The 26,869-nt window shown below is 47.4% G+C and overlaps 1 protein-coding gene and 1 pseudogene across 6 annotated transcripts; one reads left to right on the top strand and one right to left on the bottom strand.

The window, feature by feature from the left end:
- Window positions 1-378: 378 nt before the first annotated feature.
- On the bottom strand, window positions 379-24,593 carry Rad52 (RAD52 homolog, DNA repair protein). 6 transcript variants are annotated; one of them, XM_023717736.1, is made up of 12 exons: window positions 24,505-24,593; window positions 15,461-15,562; window positions 14,546-14,647; window positions 12,152-12,245; window positions 11,940-12,007; window positions 8,697-8,815; window positions 7,704-7,779; window positions 3,236-3,432; window positions 2,915-3,159; window positions 1,882-1,965; window positions 1,132-1,338; window positions 379-738 (listed from the first exon to the last, which is right to left on the bottom strand). In XM_023717736.1, exons 2-12 carry the CDS (start codon window positions 15,542-15,544, stop codon window positions 677-679), a joined length of 1,338 nt encoding a protein of 445 aa, XP_023573504.1. In that variant the 5' UTR covers window positions 15,545-15,562; window positions 24,505-24,593; the 3' UTR covers window positions 379-676. The 6 variants fall into 6 exon arrangements, with proteins under 6 accessions (XP_023573504.1, XP_004633484.1, XP_023573505.1 ...); XM_004633427.2 differs by having other exon boundaries at window positions 2,915-3,063; XM_023717737.1 differs by lacking the exon at window positions 24,505-24,593 and adding an exon at window positions 24,196-24,349.
- LOC105742463 lies at window positions 12,600-13,317 on the top strand (annotated as a pseudogene).
- Window positions 24,594-26,869: the final 2,276 nt, after the last annotated feature.

Raw genomic sequence — 26,869 nt, 5'->3', positions numbered from 1 at the left:
ACACCGTGCCACCAGGTCAAGAGCTTGCACTGCGTATGCGATGCCTGCCCCTTACTCAACCTTCAAAAGCCTTTCCAGTTACCAGATCAGCTTGTACACTGCTTGTGTTCACGTGAGCCTTATTTTGCAACTTCACTTCAGCTACGCTTTTTGGGGGGGTTCTAGTTATTAGATGGAGAGGGCTGTACCCTTGATTGTTGTGCAGAGTAGTAAGAAGCACGCTACATACCCTTGTTGTCAGGATAAAACAGTACTTCCATGGACAGCATTAAGACCATGGAGCCCAAATGGAGACTGCTCACCCATTTAACTGGCAACTGCTGCAGCTGGCGCGGAGGACTCGCGACACCTGCTCGACTGGAGGGCAGGTAGCCGCTGGAAGTTATAAAAGTGTCTATCTTTATTGTAATAGCTTAAGAGTAAACAATGAAAAACCTCAGGAGCCAAAGTATTTCCTCTGCTTCTGCCCTTCCTACCACAGTGCATGACAAGCCACAAATGAAGTGCTTGGCTTTCTCTGTAGTAGGTCTGACAGTCCTCGGATGAAGTTCAGAAAGAGTCAAGGTATATCTTCAGAAATAAAATTCATTCCCAAGAGTGATGAGCAATTTCATGACCAACAAGGAAGTTTTCCTAAGTTCATTTTTAAGAGTCCAGTGCTATCCACAGCCTCTGGTTAAGGTGGATCCAGTTTCCTTTTCTTCATGTCCTGGTTCTTCCTATGAGACTCACAGTTTCCTGTGGAAGATAAAATGGCTCGAGTATGGCTGCCGTGGTTTTAAAACAAGGAGTTAAACAGCTAATCCTTTCTACACTGAACGGGTAGATCCTATTTGAGACTGAGAGCCCCAACAATGAACTGTGTTTAGGAGGAGGGCAGCTCCCTGTTAACCTCAGGCCATGTGACACTGCAGTCCTGACAGCAGCTGTGCCTCAGCTTCCTACAACTACATAAGCCTAAAAAGGGCTGACGCTCACCAGCCCCAAGGAAAAGTTCTGGCCCTAACCCACTTACTGCGTTGGGATGATTCTGTCCAAGTTCTTAAAATGACATGTCTTTCTTCCTTTAAAATGTACAGAATTAAAACCCAGAATCCTTTACTTTTTGTTCTTGAAACACACGGCTGCTACCTGACACATGGTGGTTAGCAGTGTAAACTTGGGCTTGCCAGGGTCCAGCTTTTTCTTGTGGCTTCTGGCAGCAGAGGCTGTATGGGATCTGGTGGTTCAGGACTGGGGTGGCGGAGGTCTGGGCTGGTTCTGGTTTAGAAAAGGGCTTCACGATGTCTTCTAAGTCGGGAGTCAGATCCCACATTTCAAGGTTGTCTTCAAGACTCTCTGCAGAGATCACAGAGAAGTGTGCCTTTAACAACAACAGTGTCCCCACAGCACTGGGAAAGTGGACCTAAAGAACTCCATGTCTTAGATTTTGCGATTTCTCTCCCACCTCTTAAAAGGACACTAAGCATTTCACTGAGACAACAGAGGAGCTGAAGATGTGCCATCTACTGGTTAGCCCATCGATCAACTTTAGGGTCTCTTCCCTGTAAAACTTATGGCACTAAAAATTGGATTGAAAAGATTTTTCTCCCCCAGTACCTGGGACTGAACTCAAGGCCTCATATATGCTAGGCAAGCACTCTTAATAATGATTCCCAGCTCTTTTTAATTTTTGAGACAAGGTCTTGTTAAAATGTCTGGGCTGGCTTCAAACTTGAGATCCTCGTGCATCACCCTCCTGGGTGGCTGGCATTATAGGCATGTGCCGAGGCACTCAGCCAAAACTGATTGTTAGTATTTTTAAGATGTATTTTGTGACCCAAAAGTATGCAACATGGTAGCTTACGAGTTACTGGTTTTTGGGTTTTTTAAGTCATTTACCTTTAAGGCTTACTTTCTCCCTGAGCGGTTCTGAGACAGCCCCGATGGGCGTGCTATGTGTCGGAGGAAGGACTGCAGGGACTGCTGTGGTTCACACAGAAGAGAAAAGACAAGCCATCAGTCACCTAAGTGGAACCAATGACACTGGGTCTACTCCGCTCTAGCTGTAAGCGCCTCAGAAGTGCAGAGATGCCGACGATGTCGGGCTCAGCCATAAAGGAACCTGATGCCAGTCCTACCTCCAGACCACAATCTGTTCCTTCTCACCCACATAGGAAAAGCAAAAGCAGCTTCTTTCCCAGCAAGAACAGAAGACAAGCCATCCAGCCCAGTGGCCTCGGCTGTGGCTATGGTTGTCTAGTAAAAGTGGGGTCCCCAGAACCCACCTGCCCCCTCCCTGCGAGCGGTAGAAATGGACAAAAGCTGAACATCTACAATAGCTCATAACTCAGGATAGGATAGGCCCAGGACAGTAAGCTTGTTTCTTTTTTTCAGCTGCAACCTGTCAGTGCTGAGAGGATAACAATGACCCAGACACGGAGCATGTCCTCTCAGCCCCCTGCATCATTTGTATGAAAACAGGCCAAATCTCACTGGTCTGGGATGAGCCTGTTTTTTGTTTTCTCTCTGGGCAACTCATTTCCCCTCCCAGCTCCTGATCCGTCTACTACTCCCCCTGAATTTGTACCCTGAAAAAACCAGAGTTCATAGATAATCTACCAAAAGATCCCATTTTCCTCAAAACCAGTTTGGCCTTATATTCAAAGCATCTCAGAAACAAAGGTTTTCTAATGTAGAGACAACCACAAGATAGGTCAGGGCCTACATGCCTCCCTAAAAACAGATCCTCGTCTTCAGAAACGGAAAGTGTATGGCAGGGCTCCCCGACCACCCTCCTGGACTCATCTATTCCACATGTAACTGGGTGAGGTCGGAGCCAGTCACGCTGTCACTGGCACAGGACTGGGCCACCCTGCTCCCAGAGTTCCCCCTGCAGAGCACACGTCCCGGCCTCTGCTCCCATCCCTCTCACCCTCACTCTGCTTCTCAACTGCAGCTGGAGCAAGTATCTGAACCTGTGGCTGCTTCTCCATCTGTTCCCGGAACTGCTGCTGCAGCTGCTTTTGCCGAAGCTTCCGCTGGTAAGTGGCGTCACTCTCGACAGTGGACGAGGTCAGGCTTCTGCATCCCAAGAGCAAAAAGGTGAGTTCCTGAGTTAACCAGGTTAATGATGACAGATACGGGTCCTGAGGAAGCACACAGACCAACTTGCTGGCGCTGAAGGCAGAAATGGCAGCGACCTAAGCTACATGGAAGGGGCAGGAGAGGGAATGGAGGGATCCTGGGCCCGTACCGAGAGCTGCTGGCCTTATCTCCTTGTAGCACAATGTGGGGGTCACCCGCATGGCTTGGTCTGCAAGGGGAGGTCACCTCCTGTGGTTTTGGGAGTCCCAGAGCTACGTTTAGCCGACAGCTATTATATCTTGCCTGTTCCACAGACGGTTCAAAGTCCTGTCTCTTTGCTGTAGTTAAATCCACTTCAAGAGGCAGCTAAGGAAAGAAAAAAAGAGAAACGTCCTTTCCCCATTCCTTTCTGTCCCCTGCCCTGCAGACTCCTGGAAAAAGGATTGTGACAATCTATCATCATTGCTCCCAGGTCTTAAACCTGAAAACTGGTGCTGGTAATTATCAGAACATGAGATTAAGAGAAACACATTTCTATAATGATAATCTGAAAATGGAAATTATAGTTAGATTGCTTATCTACATGGAAATGAGTAGAAATAAGCTTAGAGAAAAATGAAAAAGACACCATCACTGCTGTCAGGGACATGGCACAGCTGGGAGTCCCAGAGTGCTACGTGGGAATGTGAACTAGTACAATCACACTAGGAAGTACCAGGCTTAAGTCCAACCCATACTAGGGAGCTGGAAGACTACAACGAAGCACATACTAACCTTCTGACCCACCAAGTCCTGTGAAAAATGAGTGGACATGGGATCCAACAGCATGCTAACAGCAGGTTTATTCAAAATAGACAAAAGCTACCCAAAAACCCAAGTATCTCCTAAAGACAGAAGGGGAAAAAGTGGTTATTGCTGGGCTCTTAGAAAGCTGATGCAGGAAGACTACTGGTGAGATCAAGACCAGCCTGGGCTACACAGCGAGTTCAAGGTCGGCCTGAACTGCATAGTGAGATCCTGCCTCAAAAAATCAAAAATAACTAAACAGTTACATTATCTTGTAACAGAAAATTATGTAATAGTGAAAATGTAGCATGCACAATGAATTAGATGCTGAAAGATACAAGTTCAGATTACGTGTGTGTGTGTGTGTGTGTGTGTGTGTGTGTGTGTCCAAATAAATGTACTTTAAAGTGGTTTTCCTTGGTAGCAGAAACAAAAGAAGGAGTAGGCAAGGACTTCAAGGAACACAGCTGGGAGGCTGAGGAGAGGACCACAAGTTTAAATCCAACCCCAAGCAACTTAGCAACTTAAAATAAATAAATAAATAAATAAAGGATGGAGATGTAGCTCATTGTGAAGGCCCTGGGCCCAATCCCTTGTACAGGGGGAAAAAAAGAAACAAAATAAACCTAACCAAGGAAATGAAAGACTTATATATGGAAAACTTAAGAAAACTAAAAGAAATTAAGCACACTAATTAGAAGAAATTCTATGTTCATAAACTGGAAGACATAACGTAATGTTCACACTACTCAAAGTATCTAGAAGGATTTTTTTTTTTTTTTTTTTGCTCAGAATGCCTTCAGAGCAGGTTTGGCTGGCTTGAGTTGTGGGGATCGAACCACAGCAACCTAAGCCTGACTGCTTTGTTGAAGCAGCCACTTAAAGAACTGAGCTAAGGGGCAGGCCCCCCTCAAAGTATTTATAAATTCAATGCAATCTTTGAAAAATACCATCAGCATTTTTGCAGATATACAAAAATTAACCTTGGCTGGGGAGATAGCTCAGAAGACTAAGCGCTTGCCTGGCAAGCGCAGGGTCCTGAGTTCAATCCCCGGTACCACAAAAAAAAAAAAAAAAGAAAAAATTGACCTTAAAATTCATACGGAATCCCAACAAGTCCAAGTAACAAAGAACAAAATTGGAAGACTCACACCTCTAAAGTTCACACACATTACAAAGTTACAGTGATCATGAAGACCGGCACAAAGACCAAAAGACAGGAGACCCCAGGAGCAACCCCTGGGTGCGTGGTCAGATGATCTTCAGCAAGGTGGTTTCTTCAGTGCCTCGTGCCTTACACCATACACAAAAATTAACTAAAAGGAGATTGAAGTACTAAATGTAAGACCACTAGCCATCAAACTCCTAGGAAAAAAAACAGAGAAAAAGCTTCATGACACTGGATTTGACAATCTATTTTTAATGGAAGAAAATTTAATTTTAAAACAGCTCTGATATGCACTAGACACCTTGGATTTTAAATTTCTAATGTTCATTCGGGCTTCGTCACACGGAATGCAGTATCTGCCTGAGAAAGCCGAGCTGAGCCCATGCCACTGCCCGTGTCCTGCGCTACCTCATCACCGGCTATCAGTGGTCTCCGCAGGTGCTGCTGACCGCAACTTTGCCACTTTCCTCCACTCTTCTCCCCTCTCTGCCTTACTCCAAAGAACATCAACGTTTTACTTGGAAAATTCTCCCCTTTCTTTCCTTTTTTTCTTCCTTCTTTTTGCCTTTCTTTCTTTCTGCCTGGCCCTCTCCTCCGTCTCTCTCTCACCCTCCTTCTCCCCCCACCTACAGTCTCCCTGCTCCCCATCCTCCCCTCACTCCTGACACAGGGTCTTGCTCTGTATGCCAGGCTGGTCTTGAATTCATGGCAGTCCTCTTGCCTCAGCCTTCCAAGTATGGGGAATGACTGGTTTTTTAGAACTACATCAAACTGAAAAACTTAAAACAGCCCTCAGAATGCAAGAAAATATTTATAAATCAAATTATCGGATAAGGGGTTAAAAGCTAGAATATTTAAAGTACTGGAAATAAACAACAAACATCAAATAACCCAACTAAAAATGGCAAAGGGTTTGAAAATCTAAATTTCGAACTCATGTACTAATTATCTGGATGTGCAAATCTAAACCATAATGAAGTTATACCCATTAGAATGGTACTTGTTTTTAAAATATTAATAAGTAAGGTGCAGTGGCACATGCCTACAGTCCAGGTACTTACCAGGCTGGGGCAGGGAGATCAAAAGATCAAGGCCAGCCTGGCCACTCAGCAAAACCATCTCAAAAAGGAAAAAAAAAAAGCAGTAGGGATGTAGCTCAGTGGCAGAGTACTACCTAGTGTGCACGAGGCCGTGGGTTCCACTCCCAGCACCACCCACAAATAAAACAAGTTTCATATGCTCCAGCAATCCCACCTCGGAGTTACATCCAAAAGGACTGCACGTTGCGCCTCCTGAGACAATTGCACGCCTGTGTTCACAGCTGCATTTCCACACTGCCGGGGGGAGAAGCAGCCCCAAATGTCCATCAAGAGAATGGTGGGTTTAGGAAACAAGGTATACACATAAAACAATACTCAGCCCTAAAAAAGAAGGAAATTCTCATGGGCACTGCCACATTTGAATCTTGAAGCATTAAGGCGTGACATAAGCCCAGTGCAAAGAGGCAGGTACTCAGTGGCCACATGCACAGACAGAACGGAAACGGGAGCTGCGAAGAGCTGCAGGGAGGGAAGAAGGGGGCAGTTTGTTTTTTTCAAGATGCAAAAGTTCTAGACTGAGTTTTACAACAATGAATCTACTTACTACTCAACCATACACTAAAAATAATGAAAATGATAAATTTTGTGTTTTTTACAATTAAAAAATTGAAGGGCTGATGAGACTAAGTGGACACAGCACTGCTTAGGCAAGCTCAGGGACCAGGGTTCAGCTCCCGGCACCACATGCCACATCAGCCCCCACCCCCAGGTGCCCTGAACTAGTGACCAAGACAGGGCATGGTGGCATACACCTGCAATCCCAGTGTGGGGAAGGCTGAAAACAGGAGGCTAACTACCAGTCAAAGCTGAATAGTCAGTCCCTGTACCAAATACATAAAAAGAAAAAAGATATGTATCAATAATACCCTTTGGAAACACTGATGCCAAAAATTAAGAAGCTAGGCATGCAGGTCAACGGCACAGCGCCTCCCTCACAGGTGTGAGGCCCTGAGTGTGATTCCTGGTACCAACAGAAAAAAAAAAAGAAAGAAAGAAAAAACATTAACAAAAGCAAAATGAATTCAATAATAATTCTAAAAACAAATAGGAATTTCAACAGATACACACATCTCTACTGAAACAAAGAAAAGGAGGGCAATGTGGCCCTAGGTGGGAGCAAGGCAGAGGCCTAGAGGAGGCACTGAGCAAGCAGTGGTGCCCTCCTGGGCAAAAGGGACAGGCCAGGCTCCGGCTCACCGGGCCACATGTGCTATGGGCACCTCGGAGATGGGCACCGAAAGGGGACCTGCACCGCAGGTAGCTGAGCTGGGGGAAGAGCAGCCTGAGCCCGCCTCGGAGATTCCAAGTGTGACGGAGGTGGCACTGGGGCTGCACAGAGGCCCGTGTTCTCAGTCTGAGGATTCGTAGACCATCCCCAGCCTGGCTTCTCCACAGGAGACAAGTAAGACAAACATTCTAGGCTCAATTTCTCCTCTTAAAACTGAATGATGATGCCTGCAGGCACCAACATTCACAATCTGCAATACACAGTCCAGCCCCGTAAGCAGCTGAGTCTTCACATCCCCCTCTATCTTGCCATATAATCTCCCTGCACCCCTTGCGCTCCCTCATTTCTAACATACCTGGCGTGGAAGCTTATTCAGCGACCTCAGGTAGTCTTTGTCCAGAATACAGTTTCCAAGAGCATTCCCAAAACTTCTAAAGGTAAGAGGAACGAAAGCAAAGCAGGGTTAAGAACTGCAGGCTTGGGTATCAGAGAACAGAATTAGAGCTCTGTGTCACCTTTCTCAACGGCAGCAGAGGAAGCAGACACCACTGTGCATCCTCTGGTTCCCGAGCACTGCTGCGTTCCTGCCGGGGCTGCGCTCTGGGAGCACAGTGTGAGCACAACCCGCACAGCCCTCGGGCAGACAGTCCACCACCCAGTTCCTGTGGGAAGGCCCAGTCCTGGGGGCAGTGTAGGACCTCGTGAGAGGCCTGGGGTCACTGGCTGCCTGCCCTGGAAGGACAGGAGACCCAGCCCCCCACCCCTGCTTGCACCACACGCACGCCCCACATGGGATCCTCAAAGGTCCTGGCCTAAAACCTCCAAATTGTTTCCTTTTTCCCCAGCGTTTGTGCTGAGGACTTCTGTTTTCAGGAACAAATGTTTTCTCTCTCTGGGCTGCTTTATCCCAGGTATCTGTTACAGTGAGAAAAGGCGGGCCACTGCAAGGCACTGGGGAAAGGTCGCCAGGACACATCTCTGAGGAAGTAGCACAGCAGAGAGAACACATTAAGTCCCCAGCTAACGAAGGAGGTCCATGCCAGGAGAACTGTTCCCAAGTCGGATTCATTTGTATCCCACAAAGTGACTATCACCCAGTATACCCAGGAACGTTCAGAACTCAGACGCATGAAGTCAGGGACGTGCTGTACAGTGTGCTACCATTTGTTCCTGAAAACAGAAGTCCTCAGCACAAACGCTGGGGAAAAAGGAAACAGGACAGACAGGGTCACAGGAAGGGTGAGTTTACCCCTCCGTTTAATTTGGATCTCCAACCCACACGATAGCCACCTCTTGCAAACACTGCCATGAACTGGGAGCTGGACAGAGGCCGGCGCCCCCACCTTACCTGAGAGCCCGCTTCAGGCCATCCGTCACCGCCTCCTTCCGGGCCTTTTCCAGGGACAGGGCCTTTGACTTGAGGCCCTCGCTAACACCATAGCCTACGTCCTCATGATAGGCGCCGTCCTGGGTGGGGAAGGAGTGTACATGAGAAGCTGCAGGCCTGGCCTGGCTGCTGCTCTCTCCTCAAGCAGCTGTGCTCACCACAGCACACAAGCTCAGAGCCGTGCTGAGGGGGCCACGGACAGAGGATGCGCGTGAGCCATCCACGTCCAGGGCTGTGTTCAGGACCGATCTGCTTGGACTGTGCCTGTGCTCAAAACGTCAGACTGGTCCCCTTCCCAGCCCCACACAGGACAGGCACATTCTAACCCAGCCTACGTCTTTCTGTGGTGTTACTCAACAGGATGGAAACCACTAGACTACCAAGCAAAGGGCAACTTCAAATCCGCATCTGAGGCCTCTCACTGGGTGGCAAAGCCTTTCATTTTGTAATAAGCAATGCAGTACCCACTTCTTGGCTTCAACTGTAACAGAAGCCCATTCATAGCTACGTATGTGATCTAGGTTTCCCGAACTATTTATAAAATTAAGACATCAAATAAAATGAATGAATGCTCATTTAAGATATTCAACTGATATATGCATATGTATTTTTGGTCTTTTTTGAGACAGGGCCTCACTACGCAGCTCAGACTAGCCTTGACCTCACTTTGTGGCCCAGACTGGTCTCAAACTCATAATGGTCCTCCTGCCTCAGCCTTCTGAGTGCCAGGATTGTATACAGGCATGCACCACCATGCCCAGCTGAATACTGAAAAAGAAAAAAAAACAGCAACATCCATCTCATGAAAATGTGCATTTCTGGGGCCTGGTGAGATAGCTCAGTGGTCTAAGAACCTGCCTGGTAAGCTCAAGGACCCAGGTTCGATCCCTGGTACCATGTACTGTGCAGCCCCAAAACTAGACATGGTGGTACACGCCTGTAATCCCAGCACTGGGGAGGCTGAAACAGGAGAACCACTATGATTCTGAGCTGCATAGCGAGACCTTGTATCAAATAAATAATTTTTTTTTTAAAAAAAAGGGGGTGGGCAGGGAGATAGCTCAGTGGAATAAGCACTTCCCTGGCAAGCGCAAGGCCCTGAGTTCAATCCCCGGTTCCGCAAAAAAAAAGAAAAAGTGGTCAGAGATCTGAAAGACAACAATTTTGGGGGCCTGCCCATTAGCTCAGTTGTTTAAGTGCCTGCTTAAACAAAGCAGTCAGGCTCAAGATGCTCTGGTTCGAACCCAGAGTCTTACAGGAAACCAGAGATACCCTCAAGGCAACTTCAGACCGCCAAAAAAAAAAATCCTTCACCGGGACCAGGGAGATGGTTCAGTACAATAAGTACTTCCCTGGCAAGCACAAGGGCCTGAGTTCAACCCCTGGTTCCGCAAAAACAAAAAAAGAAAAGAAAATGTGCATTTCCCATATATTTTACTTGTATTAAAATTTTGATGTATGGGGCCAGCATATAGCTCAACAGGCACAGCACCTGCCTGGCAAGTACCAGGTCCTGAGTTTGATTCTTTTTTTTTTTAAACATTTATTTATTCAGTGTGTGTGTGTGTGTGTGTGTGTGTGTGTGTGTGTGTGGCCAGCTCAGCCCACCTGGGGGCGGGGCTGGCTGGCATGTGGTGCTGGGGGATCGAACCGCAGTCCCTGTGCTTTGCCAAGCTTGTTCCAAGTAGGTGCTTTAGACCACTGAGCCATCTCACCAGCCCCCTGAGTTTGATTCTTGATAACAAAAACAATTTTTTTTTATGTATTTATGTTGTCTCCTTAACATAAACACAATTATCTGATAGTTGTGTTTACAATAACTATCATCACACAACCCAGAAGATACTTAAAAGTCTTAGCCAGGCGTTAGGGAGATAGCTCGGGGTCTAAGCACCTGCCTGGCAAGCATAAGGACCAACGTTCAATCCCCAGTACTGATATCACATGCTGTGCCAGCCCCACATCCTGCTGGCCACAGAAACTGGGCATGGTAGCACATGCCTATAATCTCAGCACCTGGGAATCTGAGACAGGAGAATCACTATGAGTCCCAGCTGCATAGCGAGACCCTGTACCAAATAATAAATAAACTAAAATTAAATTTAAAAATACTAGCCAGGCAAGGTGGCACACACCTGTAATCCCAGCACTCTCAGGAGGCCAAGGCAGGAAGATCACTATGAGTTTGAGGCCAGCCTAGGCTACATAGTGAATTTAATGCCAACCTGGACTGCATAGCAAGACCCTGTCTCAAAAAGATAAAAACAAACAAAAGATAGATATAGATATAAACATAGATATAGATAGATAGATCTATATGTAGTCTTAAATTCACTGGAAGGGCTGAGGATATAGCTCAGTGGTAAAGCACTTGTCCAACATGCAGGAAGCTCTGGGTTTCATCCCTAATATGAGGTGAAGGAAAAACAGTATCTGGAAAGGTTTTCTCCAAAACACATTTTGTTTTGGTGGGTACTGGGGATTGAATCCAGGAAGTATCAAGCTATATCCCAACACCCACTTTCCTGGAGGGGTCTAGTTTTTTTGAGACAGGGTCTCAGACTGGCCTCAAACTCATATATGTCCTAGTCTAGCCTCAACTCTCCACCCTCTGGCCTTAGCCTCCTGAGGGCCGGGATCACACACATGCCACCACCTCTGGCCCAGCCCCTTTGCAGATTTTTGTTTTGCTAAGTTGCCCAGGCTGACCTCCAATTGGAAGGATAAAGTAGGATCACAAATTGGAGACCAGCCTGGGCTACACAAGTTCCACGGCAGCATGGCCCACACAGCAGGAGCTCATCTCAAAACATGAGCAAAAGACGTAAACTGGGTGCATGGCATACATCTTTAATCCCAGTTACTCGGTGCTGAGGCCAGAGGTTTGTGCAGTTAGGGCCAAGTTGAACATCTTAGCGACTTACTCATTTTTTTAAAAAGTAATGGCTTTATTTCAAAACATCCCATTTTACTATATTAGAAAATATACCCTTTGCCACTGTCTACATAGGTAATTAAGTGTCAAAAACATGAATAAGGCAGAATTTTTCAAAATTCCTTTGAGGGTCACATGAATGCCAGCCTCTGGGGCAGCCTGGCTGAGACTCTGCCCTCCAGCCAGTACCCCCCTGCTGGGCCCCTCCCATCCCCCTGCTTCCTGTCACCACCCAGCCTCCCAGGTGGCCATCCACTCATCACCCTCACCTTCAACTGCACCCTCACAAATGCACAGACTCCCACGTAGAACTTGCCATTGTTGAGGTCAACGAAGTCTAGAAGTGGAAAGAGAGCCAGCTGCAGGCAGTGGCCCCATGCCTCCCACGGCAGCCACTCCTCCTAGCGCAGTCCACAGCCACACGGGTGTGAGCAGGGCTGATGCTGAAGCGGGGAGCGGCTCGACGCAGCCACACACTCACCCACATTCTGCTGAGTGACAGAGTGAGCCCAGCCGTTGTACCCAAACATCTCATTGGCCAGACTGATCACCTTGTGACCCTCAATGTAACACACCTAGGGAAAAAAAAATCAAATAAAGCTATGTTAAAATTCCTTGGCTTTTTTTTTTTTTTTTTTTTTTACAGAACTGGGGATTGAACTCAGGCCCTTGGGCCAGGGAGATAGCTCAGTAGAATAAGTGCTTGCCTGGCAAGCGCGAGGTCTTGAGTTCAATCCCCGGTACCGCCAAAAAAAAATGAACTCAGGCCCTTGCGCTTGCTAGGGAAGCTCTTATTCCACTGAGCCATCTCCCAATATAAGTAAAATTTACTTCATTTATTCCAATGTGTTTTGACAGAACTATTTGATTCCACGGAAATTCTCAATAAATGTATTTCAAAGATCTTCTAGATGCAGCTAGCTAGAATAATGGCCTCTCTGAGGGGAAGGAGGAGCCTCAAAGGAGAAAGGCATCTATTCACCTAGTAGTTTCCAAAATGAAGCATTTCTTAAGTCTTTCTCATCGGTGCTTTCCTCAGAGACTGCTGCGGCACTAGGGCTCTAGCTCGGGCATACAGCGCCGCTTATTAACGTGAGGAGGCCATGGGTTCCAGTGTCAGCCCCAAAAAGAAAGAAGGAAAAAGAGGAAGACAAGAAAGAAAAGGAGGCTTCAAAAGCAAGATGGCGACGCAGGCTAAGTGTGCTCCGCGGGGCCCAGGGATCCCGAGGCCAGTTTCTTCGAACTCCAGTGGTAAAACCTGCTCATGTCTCAGCATTTCTCCAAGACCGACTATCTCCAGGATGGTGCGGAGCCCAGCACATTCACCTGCCGCCAAGCTGCCATGCTGGTTCCAAGGCTGCGTCTGCCCACTGGACTAGTGCAAGAGCAGTCAGTGTTGTGCTCCTGGGCCTGCTTCCTGCTGCGTATTTGAATCTTTGCTCTGCAATGGACTCCTCCCTGGCCGCAGCCCTCACTCTCCACAGTCACTGGGGCCTTGGACAAGTTGTGACAGACTATGTTCATGGAGCTGTGCCCCAGAAAGCTGCCAAGGCAGGCCTTTTGGCACTCTCAGCTTTAACTTTTGCTGGGCTTTGTTACTTCAACTACCATGACGTGGGCATTTGCAAAGCTGTTGCCATGCTGTGAGCTCTCATCTTCTGGACTTACTACTTTAAGGACTGACTGTGTGCCTCTTTGCTTCTGCTCTGTCATGCTATTCAGCTCACAGTAAGCAAAAAGCAACGGCCAAGTTCATCAGGCCTTCTGAGATGGTCATCTGTAGCATTTAAGGTTGAGGAAAACATTTGAGAGGAATTGTATCCAAGAAATAGTGAGACTGAGTTCTGTGTTTTAGTGAGTTAATGGGTCTGCCTCCCAACTCACAAGACTCAGTATAATTAAACATTCCATATGAGCTTTTGCCTTTTAATTTATCTTTTAAAGAGAATTCAGCTTTATTACTATCAATTCATGGCCATACTTTTATATTTTTCCTGGGAATAATACATGACTGTACTTTCACATTTTTCCTGGGAATAACAGACAAAAGGAAATTCATGAGTAACTACTTTTCAGAAAATCAGATAGTGTTTAATCTTTGGAAATGTCCCTGCCTGTTTGGTTGGTACCAGATAATGATAATTATTCTGTATCCTAGAGAGACTTTGAAATTAGGAAATGCTGATATTTCATAATACAGATTTCTGAGTCCCAGGAAGAAAAGCTTGGAGAGTTTCTGAATTTAGGGAAGAGATCTTGCAAATTCATTCTCAAATGTGTTTTGTTTGCTCTAGAATGATTGGTCCACAAATGTAAAATTGTAAGTAATAAATTACTTTCCCTTTGTGGGAATTGTTAATGAAAAAGTATATTCTGTAAAAAGAAACATTTTTTAAAAAAATAAAAGGTTGTATAATAATAATAAAAAAAAAAAGAATGAAAAGGAAAAGGTAAAGGAGAAGATAGTTGTTAAAATTAGGAGCAGGGGCTGGTGAGATGGCTCAGTGGTCTGGGGCACCTACTTAGAACAAGCTTAGCAAAGCAGAGGGACCGCGGTTCAATCCCCCAGCACCACATGCCAGCCAGCCCACCCCCTGGTGGGCTGAGCTGGCCACACACACACATAAATAAATAAATTTAAAAAAAATTAGGAGCAAAGGCCAAAGGGTTTCTTTTCAAAAGGTGACAAAAGAATCCTGGCATGGGAGTTATGCAAGCCTCAAGACAAGGCTAGGGCCACTTCTGATGACAAGCCTAGAGCCCACTCCCACAGGCACAAGGAAACATCCAGTCACCGGGGGGTTTGCAGGGTGGGCAGTGACAGCAACCGGCAGTCTGCTGCCCAGGCCCCAGGTGCCACGCTGGAGACTCCTACCTTCTGGCCACCGCCGGCCATGCGGCTGCTGATGTACTCCGGGCCCAGCCTCTGCCGCAGGGCGCTCTGGATGGCCTGGTACTCTTCTGCACTGTACTGGCACTGGAATCAGAAGGGAACACCAAGCTGACGTTTCTGCCACTGCCTATATCAGCACCCCTTTCTACTCCCAAAAAGTATTTGGTACACAATGCCCATACGTACCAAAGTACTGCATGGGAGCTGGGCGTGGGGTCACAGCTCATGGGGAACTTGCCTACCGTGTGCAGGGCCAAAGAAATGAACTACAGTCCACCTTACTAGGCCTTCGATGTAGCAACTGAAAATGTGTTTAAAAAGTAGTGAGATCCCAGAGTTTGCTTCCCCAGGTTAGGCCTATCCCCGGGAGAAACTGAGGGCACCCATTCCACCAGCCAGCCGAGCTACGACACCATGTGCATGTGGATTCTGCAAAACTCCACTGTGTACAGCGACAGCTTCAGTGTGGGAAGGCAAGTGGCATCTTAGTGGTGCCAGGAAACTAATTTTACCTTCACAGTCACTGAAAAGATCTTGCAAGCCCCAGGGGTCCTAGAACCACACCTGCCAGCCACTCAATTAGTAGCTGCTGCCGTCCCACATCAACATGCAGAACCCATCCTCAAAGAACGCGACCCCAGAGACAGAACTGCACGGCACTGACAGGTATGATGGCGAAACTGGAAGGCTTTTCACGTAGTCTTGTTTTGAATTTTGTTATCATGTCAATGACAAAATTTTGTCATATGAGTAAATTTAGATCTAAAAGTAACTCCCTAAAAGATGCAAATAATGCATCTGAAGGAAAAACACAATAACCGGCTTCCAAGAGTGTGGCGCTGCCTGCAGCTCATTCACTACAACTTCATTCTTTTGGATGAAGAACCCCACGGTTACCTGCCCGAAGCACAGCACAGACTTGCCTCCAGCAGGGCTGTGGCTGTCGCCTCCTCCAGGAACTGCTTCTTCAGTCCTAGACATGGTGGCTCTGGTTGGCTTCTATATAAGCAAAAGATTAAAAAGAAGACCTCAAAGAATGCTAAAGGTAAAAGACAAGAGCCTCGAGAGTCAGATGAAACCCCCACGTGTGACAGCCTGCCAGGTACTTTCTGTACTTCAACGCCAGGGCTGAGTTACAGTCTGTCAAGCCACTGAAAAGCCTACAGGGACTTCTCCAGCTTCCTGGAGATACGTGCCCCTATAACAGGGCTTATTAAAGTGACTTTTACAGTGAGAACGCATTACATTTATAATTTTAAATTACATTTATATATTTGTGGAGGTGTTGGCCAGAGATATGTATAAGGTAAACATGTAGAGATAAGGGACTTTGGGGGCCACATGCCCAAAACCTCCCAGAATGCAGGGCTATAGATTAAATGATAGCTTACAGCTGAGCGTGGTGTCCCATGACTATAATCCCAGCACTCAGGAGGCTGAGGCGGGAGGCTTGCTGTGAGTTCAAAGCCAGCATGGACCACATACTGAGTTCAAAACCAGCCTGAAACACATAGTGAGACCATCTCAAAAAAAACCAGTAAATAATAAATAAATAAATAAATAAATAAATAAATGATAACCTACAGGGCCCCAAGTCACAGTGGAAAAAAACACATTTCCTTCCCCAGTGTGCCATGCCAACCCCACCCCAGGGCATGCTGAGACAGCAATTGAGACACTGGGCCTAGTGGCGTGCCCCTGTAATCCCAGTACCTGGGAGGCTGAAAACTGGAGAATCACTACAAGTCTGAGCTATGTAGCAAGACCCCGTACACCCTGTAGACCCTGTCCTAAATTCATAAAAATTTAAAAAAAAAAATTTTTTTTTTTTTTAATTTTCTTTAGGAATGAATGCCCTGGCCCGTCCTCCCCATACTCCAACTTACTGGGCGAGGCCCACTGTCAGTCACATAACAGACCACCCTGACACTGCCCTGTCCTCCCATCCTTCCTGGGCCCCTCCATGAATTCCTGCACTGACATCCTTCCTTAGAACTTTATACCTGCTTCCTGGTTCTAGAAATACAAACCCACAGACGCTTCAGTTCAGGGCAGTCCTTATAAGACTCTCACGCTGAGGGTCTCGATTAAGGCCAGCCCCTCTGGCCCTTCTAGGGGTTTGCACTGGACGCTGATTCTATACACTCTTACATCTTCTGCGCCATGCCACGGTTGTAAACGGCAACATAAATTTACAACACTAAAATTACACAAATGCTCTCTAAAGAACAGCGAACATGTTCCTAACAGAGTAACTACGGCAGGTGACGCGTGTGGTAAGCAGCTTGACTGTGGTGACCATTTCACGAGGAACACACATCGGATCATCACACCGCACACCAAAATACACATCATTTTTATCAATCATACATCAACAGTATGAATGAGTAATGAGTTATATTTAAAAACCTACCTATTCTGAGTAACATGACTCTGGTCTATGTAGGTCAAAACTGAAATATAAGCCACGATAACCTAACCATTTTCTAGGAGCAAACAAGGCAGCTGGAGGGAGAAGACAAATTGAAAGGAAGCAACTAAAGCGCAAAGCAAGACGACACAGGAGGCCCCAGACGTCTGGGAAGGACAGAGTGGAAACACTGGGCCTGCTGGGACTCTGGGCAAGCAGCAGCAGCAGCACCTGAAAACCAACTAGCAATGCACATTCCCAGGCCCACCCATACCTGCAGAATATGAGTAGGACCAGTAACCCGCACTTCAAGGACCTACTGGGTGATCCGCTACACGCAGGGGATTTTACTTTCCAAAGTAAAATTTCTGATACCACTTGTGTTCAAAGATACATGTGTATTCTTTTAATTAAAAATATAAACATCTATTGTATAAAATGAAGGCCACCAAGCCAGGGATGATGGTGCACACGTATAATCCCAGCTACAGGCATGTAAAGGGTGGAGAGAGGCTGAGTAGGAGGGTTACGAGTTCAAGACCAATCTGGACAATTTAACAAGACCTGCTATCAAACTAAAACAAACAGGGGCATGGCGACAGCAGTCAGTCACTGAGAACCCTGGGTTTTATCCTCAGTAGTGCTAAAGAAATAAAATTAAATAAAAGCCAGCTGATTTTTTTCTGTAAAGGACCAGCTAACAAATATTTTAGTTCTTGGTCACAGCTACTCAGTGCCAGCATTTTAGCATGAAAGTAGACAGAGAAAGTATGTAAATGAAGGACCTCTGCTGCATACCAATCTTTATGAAAACAGGGCAAATCTGCCCGCGGGCCACCCGTTATAAAGTGTGTTTTAAACTCCAAAGTCAGGTACAGTCCCATACCCAGCTCCAGCAAGTATTACTTAAACTGGACAATGATTAACCACTCTGTGCCCCAATTTCCTCATATGTAAAAGGAAATATTAGGGAGAACCTCTAAAATTTATTCATTACAACGACATGGCATTAGCTTCCAGTAAGAATCATCAATGGATACTAAAAGGCTGTTGGGAACAGGTTAGTCAAAGTCTCTAGTGAACGCCCAACAAGTTATTTGTTAAAGGAACCACTTTATGTATGTATTTAACGTCTTTATTGTTATGTGTATCTTGTCATTATAAGCGGAAAGGCAGTGGGCCAGGGCCGTGGCTCGTGCCCACCAGGGTGAGGCCCTACCGCAGACAGAAAACAAAGGAAAAGGAGAATGACTTGGCTCAAGGGAGAGTGGGTCTCGGCCACACAAGTCTGCTGCAGCCGGTGGCCTCCTCCCTCTTGCAGCGACACCAGCTGGCACAGTGGCCTCCACGATCAGCCCCACAGGGCTGGAAGAGCAGGAGTCTTGTGAGGCCCCCACCACCCAGGCCCCGCAGCGGTGGGGTCACTGCTGGTCACGACACCCTTGAAAGGCCCGTCACGCACACAGCCCCGCGTGGAGGGAAGGCTCCGCTGCGAATCCTGCTCCTCGCCCCCGGGAGCCCAGAGTGCCAGTGTCATCACTTGGGCAGTGGCCATGTTGTGACAGCCACACGGCACGGCCTGCGTGCTAAAGACTTATCTTGTGAACTCTCTTGGAAAGCTGATAAAAATGTTTTCTTCAAAAATCTATTTTTACCACAAATAAAAATGTGTTTTCACCACATGATCAGCACGTTATTTGTACACTGCCATCTGGTCAGCGCATGGCGTCTGCATCAAACTGCCCACACCCTAAAAGACGAAGCCTCCAGCTGCTCGTGGCTCGGGCTTTGCCCACACACTGTCTCTGCAACTGTCTGCCCGTCACTGTGCCCCGCAGGGCTCCCAGCCCCAGATCGCTGGAGCGCCAGCACTGCCCACTGGGCGCCCCCTCCTCTGCTCTCCTGGGGTGTGAGCCCGGCAGGAGCAAGACCCTGCCCTGGCGGCCCCCTCCTCAAGCTCTTGCTGAGTGAGCGCCCCATCTTGCTGTGAGGGTGGTAATGCTCAATAAACCGCTGCAGGCGGGAGACTGCTGGCTCTCGGGGTCTTGGTTTGGCAGCTGCACCAACTCCCTGTGGCTGGGTGTCCCAGGGCGGCCCAACTCAGTGCATTTTGGCCCCAAGTATGGCCTCTCCGCCTGTTCATGATGAAAAAGATACAGAACACCACCAACTCAATAAGAAAAATGACAATCCAACTTAAAGTAAGCATAAGGCTTGATCAGATACTCACAAAGGAAAGCTCAGGACTATCAAGACACACAGAGAGGGCTGGAGAGATGGCTCAGTGGTCTAAAGCACCTACTTAGAACAAGCTTGGCAAGGCATCAGGGACCGCGGTTCAATCCCCCAGCACCACATGCCAGCCAGCCCCGCCCCCTGGTGGTCTGAGCTGGCCACACACACACACACACACACCTCTCTCTCTCTCTCTCTCTCTCTCTCTCTCTCTCTCAAATAAATAAAAATAAAAAAAATTAAAAAAAAAAAAAAAGACACACAGAGAAAAAAGAAAGCTCAGTATCACTAGTAATTGTGAACTAAAAACCATAAGGCTTTACCACTCTACATCTATCAGAATGACTAAAACTAGAGACATCCCCCAAACTGACAAGGACAGAAGCAAGTGGTACTCTTACCACTCTGGATTTTTCTGGCTGGTTCAGGCTGCCTTAAGGGCACGTGTGGTGTGGCATGTGGAGCTGGGATCGAACCGTGGTCCCGCAAGCCCGACCGGGTGTGCCCAAGCAGGCGCTTAAACAACTGAGCTAACCGGCAAGCATCTCTTACTGCTCTGGGCAGGACACAGGCTGCTAACGCCACTCAGCACGCAGGGCGACACCGGACTGCGCCGGCTGGAGGCTAACACAGCGTGGATTCGTCCCAGGACCTAACTCGGCTGCTTCCTCGTGGATCTGGGACACCAGCGTTTTGGCAGACAGGATCTGTGTGTTTACCTGCTCATCTGCTTAGAACTGTCTGTGATGAGAAGTTTCACACTTTGATATATTCCAATTAATCTTTTATTTTTCCTGTTTAGTTTGTCCTTAGAATCCTAAGATACCTTTGCGTACCACCAGGCCCCTATGACAAAAAATGAAGATGTTCTTCTGTACATACATTTATCATATGATGCAAGAATTGTGGTATTTTCCTCAGAGAACTAAAAAGTGACCACTTCTGAGGATGCTGGATAAACAGCCTGAACTGGGGTGGTGAGTCTGAGCAAGACTCAATTCAAGATACTAAGAGGTTAAACAAGATCAGCAAGAATGTCTTCTTTGTGCCCGTTTCTCTGCCACCTAAAAGCACTTCTAATTATTGTGGAGGGTGGTGAGAGGAGGAAGGATGGAGTACACGGAATGAGACACATTATGTGAGGAAATCTTCCTGCTATATCACCTCTTTTCATCTTAGTTTCAGTTGTTTTGTTTTTTGGTGGAACCGGGGATTGAACTCAGGCCCCTGCGCTTGCCAGGAAAGCATTTATTGTATTGAGCCATCTTCCCAGCCCCTAGTTTCAGTTTTGAAACCGAAATTTACAGCAATCCTCCTGCCTTAGCCTCTCAAGTGCTAAGATGATAAGCATGTATCTGATGCCGTCTCTTCGCCTCTTTATTAAAAGCAAAACAAGGCATAATCACAAAGGGTAATATAAGCCACCCCCCCAAAAAAGCTTGAAACTTTATTTTGTAAACCACAAGAGAACAATGAAAAAAAATTTTTTAATACTGAAATCAAAACCAGGAGAACTCCATCACTGAGCTACACCCACACCCGTTTTTATCTGGGGTCGGGGATTTGCTAAATTGCCCAGGCTGGCCTTGAACTTGTGATCCTCATGCCTCAGGCCCCCAAGTGGCTGTGTTGCAGGCAGCCTGAGTTAGATAGAAATATTATAGGCAGTGGCTGGGGAGATGGCTCAGTGGAATAAGCGCTTCCCTGGCAAGCGCAAGGGCCTGAGATCAATCCCTGGTTCCGCAAAAAAAAAAAAAAAAAAAAGAAAGAAAAAAAAAAAAAAAATATTATTGGCAGTCAGACAGGGTCAGGCCCTCGAAGGGGATGACAAAGACCAGACACCTTACTGGGGGAGATGCTCCTGCTGTGAGCCAGACCTAAAGACCAAACAAATGCTAACCTCCCTAAAGGTTGGCATCCAGGATTGCTCATTACTCAGAAAGAATCACTGTCTGAAGGCCACCAGATAAGGTCCTGTTTTACATTCATGCCTGCTTGCTACATGACTCGCTACCCCATTTGGCCCTGGGCCTAATCAATTTTACCTGAGCAATGGTGCTCGCAATCCCATTGGCTGACCACGGTTTTGTCTCACCCCACACCCACCTAAGCGATACCCCTTCTTCTCTACCTTAGCCCCGCATGGTTTTGCCCTATAAAATTAACCTAAAAGAGACAGCTTCCTGGACAACCCGCTTGGGCCCCCCTTCTGTCCCTCTCCAACAGAAGCTTTTCTTTCCAATAAAGTTTCCCCCTCAACCTCCGTTTGTTCCTAAAATTCATTCTTTGGTTTTAGAGAACACGAACTCATCCAGGCCAGGTTGGGAGTTTCACGTCCCTGTATCAGCTGGATTACAGGTGTGACTTACTGTACCCATAATGGCAAGCTTTCAACTGAGAATGTTAAGATTACAGTCCTGCCTCCGAACGTTCTTTGTTGACAGTGAATAACAAAGGGAGACATCAGCTAGGAGCCTACTGCAGTCGCCCAGAGGAAACAACAAAAGCTCAACTATACCAAAGGGATGGTGAGACGGCACAGACTCCGGACAGGGCTCACAGGAGGTGGAACTGACAAGACCCAGAAGCAGGAGGGATTCTCACCATGAAGACCAAGAGCAGCGTGATGGGCAGGACTGGGCATCAAGGTTCTTTCATTCATTTTCATTTATGTACATACCATCATAGTATTTCTTAAAAAATAAAATCAGCAACACCCATGCATGGTGGCACACACCTGTAACCCCAGCTACTCAGGACAACGTAACAGGAGACTCACAAGTCACAGCCAGCCAGGGCAACTTAGAGAGAACCTGTTTCAAAATAATAAAAAGTAAAAGGCTAGGGTGTTGTTCAGTGCTATAGTGCTTAGTTAGCGTGCATGGGGTCCTCAACACAAGCCCCACTGCTGGGAAAAAATGAGCAACAGGGTAGAAAATATTTTTAAATTAAAAGCAAAAAATCAATCTCCAAATGTCATCTTTTGTTTAAATCCTTCTGTACCTTGCCATGCTCTAAATCGGCAGTAGCAAACCTACGGCACGTGCACCTCAGTGGGCTGTTGCACAGGGTTCACTCTCCCTGCTCTAAATGTCCCCTGCGAATCTGAAACACACTTCAAGGCACGCATGACACTGCAGTCACGCCTCCGCTGCACTGCGCCCTCCACCGCCTCCAAGGAAGGGCAGACCCTCCTGTGCACAAGGCACAGGAGCACAGCACCCGGAAGAGCATTTCGGGCTGCTCTGAACTGCTCCCTAAACCTGTCATTATGAAATTAAAGAAAGAACGCCTGGAATGAAAAAACTTTAAGAGTTGTATACACTGAAAACTATTTTTTTTTTAAACACTTTTTCTTTTTTAATTTTATTTATTTGTGTGTGTGTGTGTGTGTGTGTGTGTGTGGCCAGCTCAGCCCACCAGGGGGCGGGCTGGCTGGCATGTGGTGCTGGGGGATTGAACCGTGGTCCCTGTGCTTTGCTGAGCTTGTTCTAAGTAGGTGCTTTAGACCACTGAGCCATCTCACCAGCCCCCACTGAAAACTATTCACACTAGGCCTGCCCTTGAATAATTACTGGTCCTAACGTCGACTCTCAGTCCTTATGTCCTTGGTGCCCCTGTGAGCACAGCGCATCAGTGCCTAGGAAAGCACTCCTCATGGAAACACAAGCTTGCTCAACAGTCAGGAGGCTCTATGTGCGGCTCGGTGAGCTCATGACCGGCAGCACTCTAACTTGTGCCGAACAACGCTCAGGAAAAGAACCTCAGCTCTTCCTGCAGGGAGACAATACTTCAGCACTAGGATAGAACATTTTAAATGGTGACACCAACAAAAAGCACAAAACTGCGGCGCCACACCAAGTACATACTCCACTCAGGCAAGGCTTGAGTGGAGGGCAGGCAAGCCATCCCATGTTCAGCAGCAGTCGGGAGCACGTGCACTGGGTAACTCAAATACAACGCGGCACACAGGAACCCTAGAAAGGGCCAGGAGTATCCATGGGGGAGGGAAGGCTTATAAATAAATGTCAGTGAATATCGGAATTTGCGAATGCAGAATCTGAGTAAGGAGGGCGGACTGTAACTATTTTTAGGTAAAACCTCTCTCCCACAGCTAAGTTCTATCCACTCATCTCTGACCACACCCAGTTTCTAGAACAGGGTAAACGGTCCCTGCACACACACAGTTAGATGCCAAAAAACAGGCTGCTAAAGCCACTAAGCTGCTGACACACGCTGCCCTTCATGAAAGAAGACAAGGGGACTCGTCTGCTGGCCTCTCCCTCCCTGAGATCTGCTCACAAACACATCTCTGCTTTGAATCGCAAGACCGGTGCTGAGCTGAGAATAGAAAGCTTTAAAAGATAAACACCCTAAAAAGATACAGACCTGTGGCCACTGAAACGCTTGACTCAATCCGAGTTAAATGAAGGTTTCTTAAGAATTTACTTCTAAAATGGTTTTGCTTCTGACTGCAAGTTGTGGGCGACAAGACTTTAATAAAAGTTCTACAAAGTCATCAATGTGCATCAGCTAAGAGAATCAAAGGGTGGTAGATATCCATGCAGGATATCCATGTCTATTTAGTCTTTAAAAAAAAAAAAAAAAAGAATGAAACCCTGATACATATTTCAGTGCAGGAGAACTTTGGAAACACTATTCTACTAAAGTAAGCGAAACAGACTAATACAATTCCACTTCTATCAAACATGGAGAATCGCTAAATTCATAGCCAAGAAGTAGCAGGGTGCTGCTGGGGGCAGGGGGTGTGAGTGGTGTCTGTGAGCGGGCTCCAGGGTTTCTTCTTGGGGTGGTGGCAATGGTGACGGCTGTACGACCTTGTGAATGCACTAACGCACTAAACAAAGTGGACACTTTTAGAGACTGAATTAAATTGACACATTTTTCCAACGCGCGACACGCGGCCAAACCAAACGTCAGAAATTCCGATCGTTCCACCCTCGCACCGCCCCCCTTCCAAACGCACCCCGCGGCCGACCTCTGCGGTCAGCAAGCAGCACCGACACAGCCGGGAGCCGCGCACGGCGCACGCGCGACCTCCCGGCCGGGTGGCTCCAGAGCGCGTCCCGCCGCCGTCCGAAAATCGGTCCCGGCCGCCCGCGCCAGCCCGAGGCTGCGCCGCGCCGCACGAGCTCAACCGTCGGTCAGCTCGGGGATCGCCTCCGAACCCCACTCCCGCCGGCGCCGCCCGCCCGCCCGGCCCCTCCCCACTCGGCCGCTCCCTTCCCGGCTCCTCCCCTCCAGGCCCCTCCCCGCCCGGCCCCTCCCCACTCACCCGCCCGGTGCAGCGCGCGGGGCACGCAGGGAGCTCGGTCGAGGCGGGAGCGGGCGGAAGGGCGCTGAGCCGGCGCCCCACGGGGCGGCCCGGGCGGAAACGCAAGGGACGCTGGGAAGAAGGTCCGCGGGCCGGCGTGCGTGCGGGAGGAGGCGGAGCCGAGACCGACGCAGCGCTCCGCGGAGCAGTAACCGCCCCGCCCTCCCGCCTTCTCCACGGCTCCCCAGGGACCTCCTCCGGTGGTGCGACCTCGGGGAGCCGGCTTCTTCCTTCGGTGCCGAGCACAGCGCCCATATAGGATTCGAAAGTGGGCGGAAGTTCCCTCGGGTGCCTGCCCTGCACATCTGGGAGGTCGCGGGGAAAGGAAACAGTGCTTTCAGCTATCCTTTACTGCTGCACGAATCACGCCTCGCCTGGTGACGGCTTAGAGCAGCCAGGACCACAGAAAAATGACTGCGGCAACTGGGGAAAGCCTTCCTTAAAATGTCCAGGATCTGCCACTTGGACCTGAGTGGTGATTTCACATCCACCTAGCAACTGCACATCCTGTCAGCAATGCGTAATCCTATGCTAATGATCAAAACGCAGGTTGAAATTCAGTGCTCAAAGAACAGGTTGAAGTTTTAGTCATAACGACCGCAAATTTTTTAAGTACAGATAGTCCCAATTTTTTATATTTTCTACTTACAATGGGATTAAGTCCCATCATAAAGGGAACTATAGAAAGAACTATAGAGCTGTAGAAAGAACTATAGAACTGGGGCTGGGAAGATGACTCAGTGGAATAAGCGCTTCCCTGGGAAGCGCAAAGGTCTGAGTTCAATCCTTGGTTCCGCAAGCAAAAAAATGTTTAAAAATAAAAAATAACGAACTATAGAAAGAACTCCCAACAAAATCATTCTCTCCACAGGGCCTGGTGGCACACACCTATAATCCCAGGACCTAAGAAGCTGAGGCAGGAGGATCACAGCCTGCACTGGATAATGAGCTCCTGTCTCAAACAAAAGTTCTCAGTTTTCCATATTGTTACAGTAACAGTCTTTAACCAGAGAACAATTGCCCTGAGCGGTAATATTCCAGGACAGGTCTTGTGGGTGGCTGTTGCTTCTCAGCGACATCATGAATTCTGAGTCTGAACTCAGACCCAGTGCCTGGGTATTTTAGTGTTTGATAAAGGCAGTGTTTCAAATCAACCAAGAACGGAATGTTTATTCTTTAAATAGGTCTGGGATTTGGGAGGAGAGGCTAGATCTTGTTTTGGAATAAAGGCCTCACCACCTTACCCAGAGACCCAACCCCGCTCACCCTCCGCACGGTGTACCTGGACCATGCCGCAGCTTTAGTTCTTTTATTAAAATCCACACCAAAAGGTACAAAGTTCAAGTGATAACAGTAATCAATATGTGTATTTATTTACTTTAATTTTTTTTTTAGCAGAACTGGGGATTGAACTCAGGCCCTTGCGCTTGCTGGACAAGTACTGATTCTATTGAGCCATCTCCCCGGCCCCAGTATATGTATTTAAAATACACCAATAAACTTAATGAAAACCTAAATACAAACATAAAACCAAATAAAAGATAGATAATAGGGAGTCTGGGAGTGGTGTTATCTCAGCGCTGGGGAGGCTGAAAACAGGAGGATTGCTATGAGTCCAAGCTGCGTAGTGAGACCCTGCACAAAATTTTAAAAAAAAAAAAAGATAGATAATAGGGCTGCGAATCTAGAGATGGAGAGGGGAGGAAGGGGAGGGAAAGAGGAATAAAAAGGACTGAGATGTTATACGTAATGTACCAACTACCCCCAAGGAATGCATTCATTATGGGTTGCAAAAGTCCACAATGGATGTAGTAAAAACTGACACTCTGGAAATACAACCGAGCGTGGTGGCTCACAACGTGATCCCAGTTCTTAGGAGGCTGAGTCAGGAGCACCACTGCGAGTTCAAGTCCAGCCTCAGCTACACCATGAGTTCAAAGCCAGTCTGAACCACATAATGAAACCCTGTCTCAAAAAAGAAAGAAAAATGATTGTAAATGACAGCTATTAAAAATATATGACAAAATATTTTTGTAGCTCAGTTTTATAACATTGACATTATAAAATGTTAGTACTCATATACATAAGGTGGTATGAACTGAAAATTCATCATACATTTACTTCATTTTTTACTCGACCTTCTAGTACTCTTTAGCTTCACTGATTTTTGCTGCTATGTAAGGAGCTACGACAGGGCAAGCACCAGACCACTTCCACGCTGCCGGGCCACACCTTCACCTACCCGTCAGCCACCAGCCCCTCCGAGGGGGAGGAATGGAGACACAGGCAAGTAAGCACTAGCTTGTATTGGTTAACACCCAAATTA

This window comes from Octodon degus, unplaced genomic scaffold (assembly GCF_000260255.1).
Source record: "Octodon degus isolate 3935 unplaced genomic scaffold, OctDeg1.0 scaffold00054, whole genome shotgun sequence".
Taxonomy (NCBI): domain Eukaryota; kingdom Metazoa; phylum Chordata; class Mammalia; order Rodentia; family Octodontidae; genus Octodon; species Octodon degus.
Note: the sequence above shows the minus strand (reverse complement) of the source record. Positions and strands in the feature narration are given on the sequence as shown.

Bases quoted from the DNA above. Each gene is read 5' to 3' on its own strand.
- Rad52 (XM_023717736.1), bottom strand. From the start codon at position 15,544: ATGTCTAGGACTGAAGAAGCAGTTCCTGGAGGAGGCGACAGCCACAGC. The intron at 12,008-12,151 runs GTGAGTGTGTGG...TTCCACTTCTAG, and splicing joins TGTCACTCAGCAGAATGTGG to ACTTCGTTGACCTCAACAAT. The intron at 7,780-8,696 runs GTAAGGTGGGGG...TCTTACCTTTAG, and splicing joins GGCCTGAAGCGGGCTCTCAG to AAGTTTTGGGAATGCTCTTG.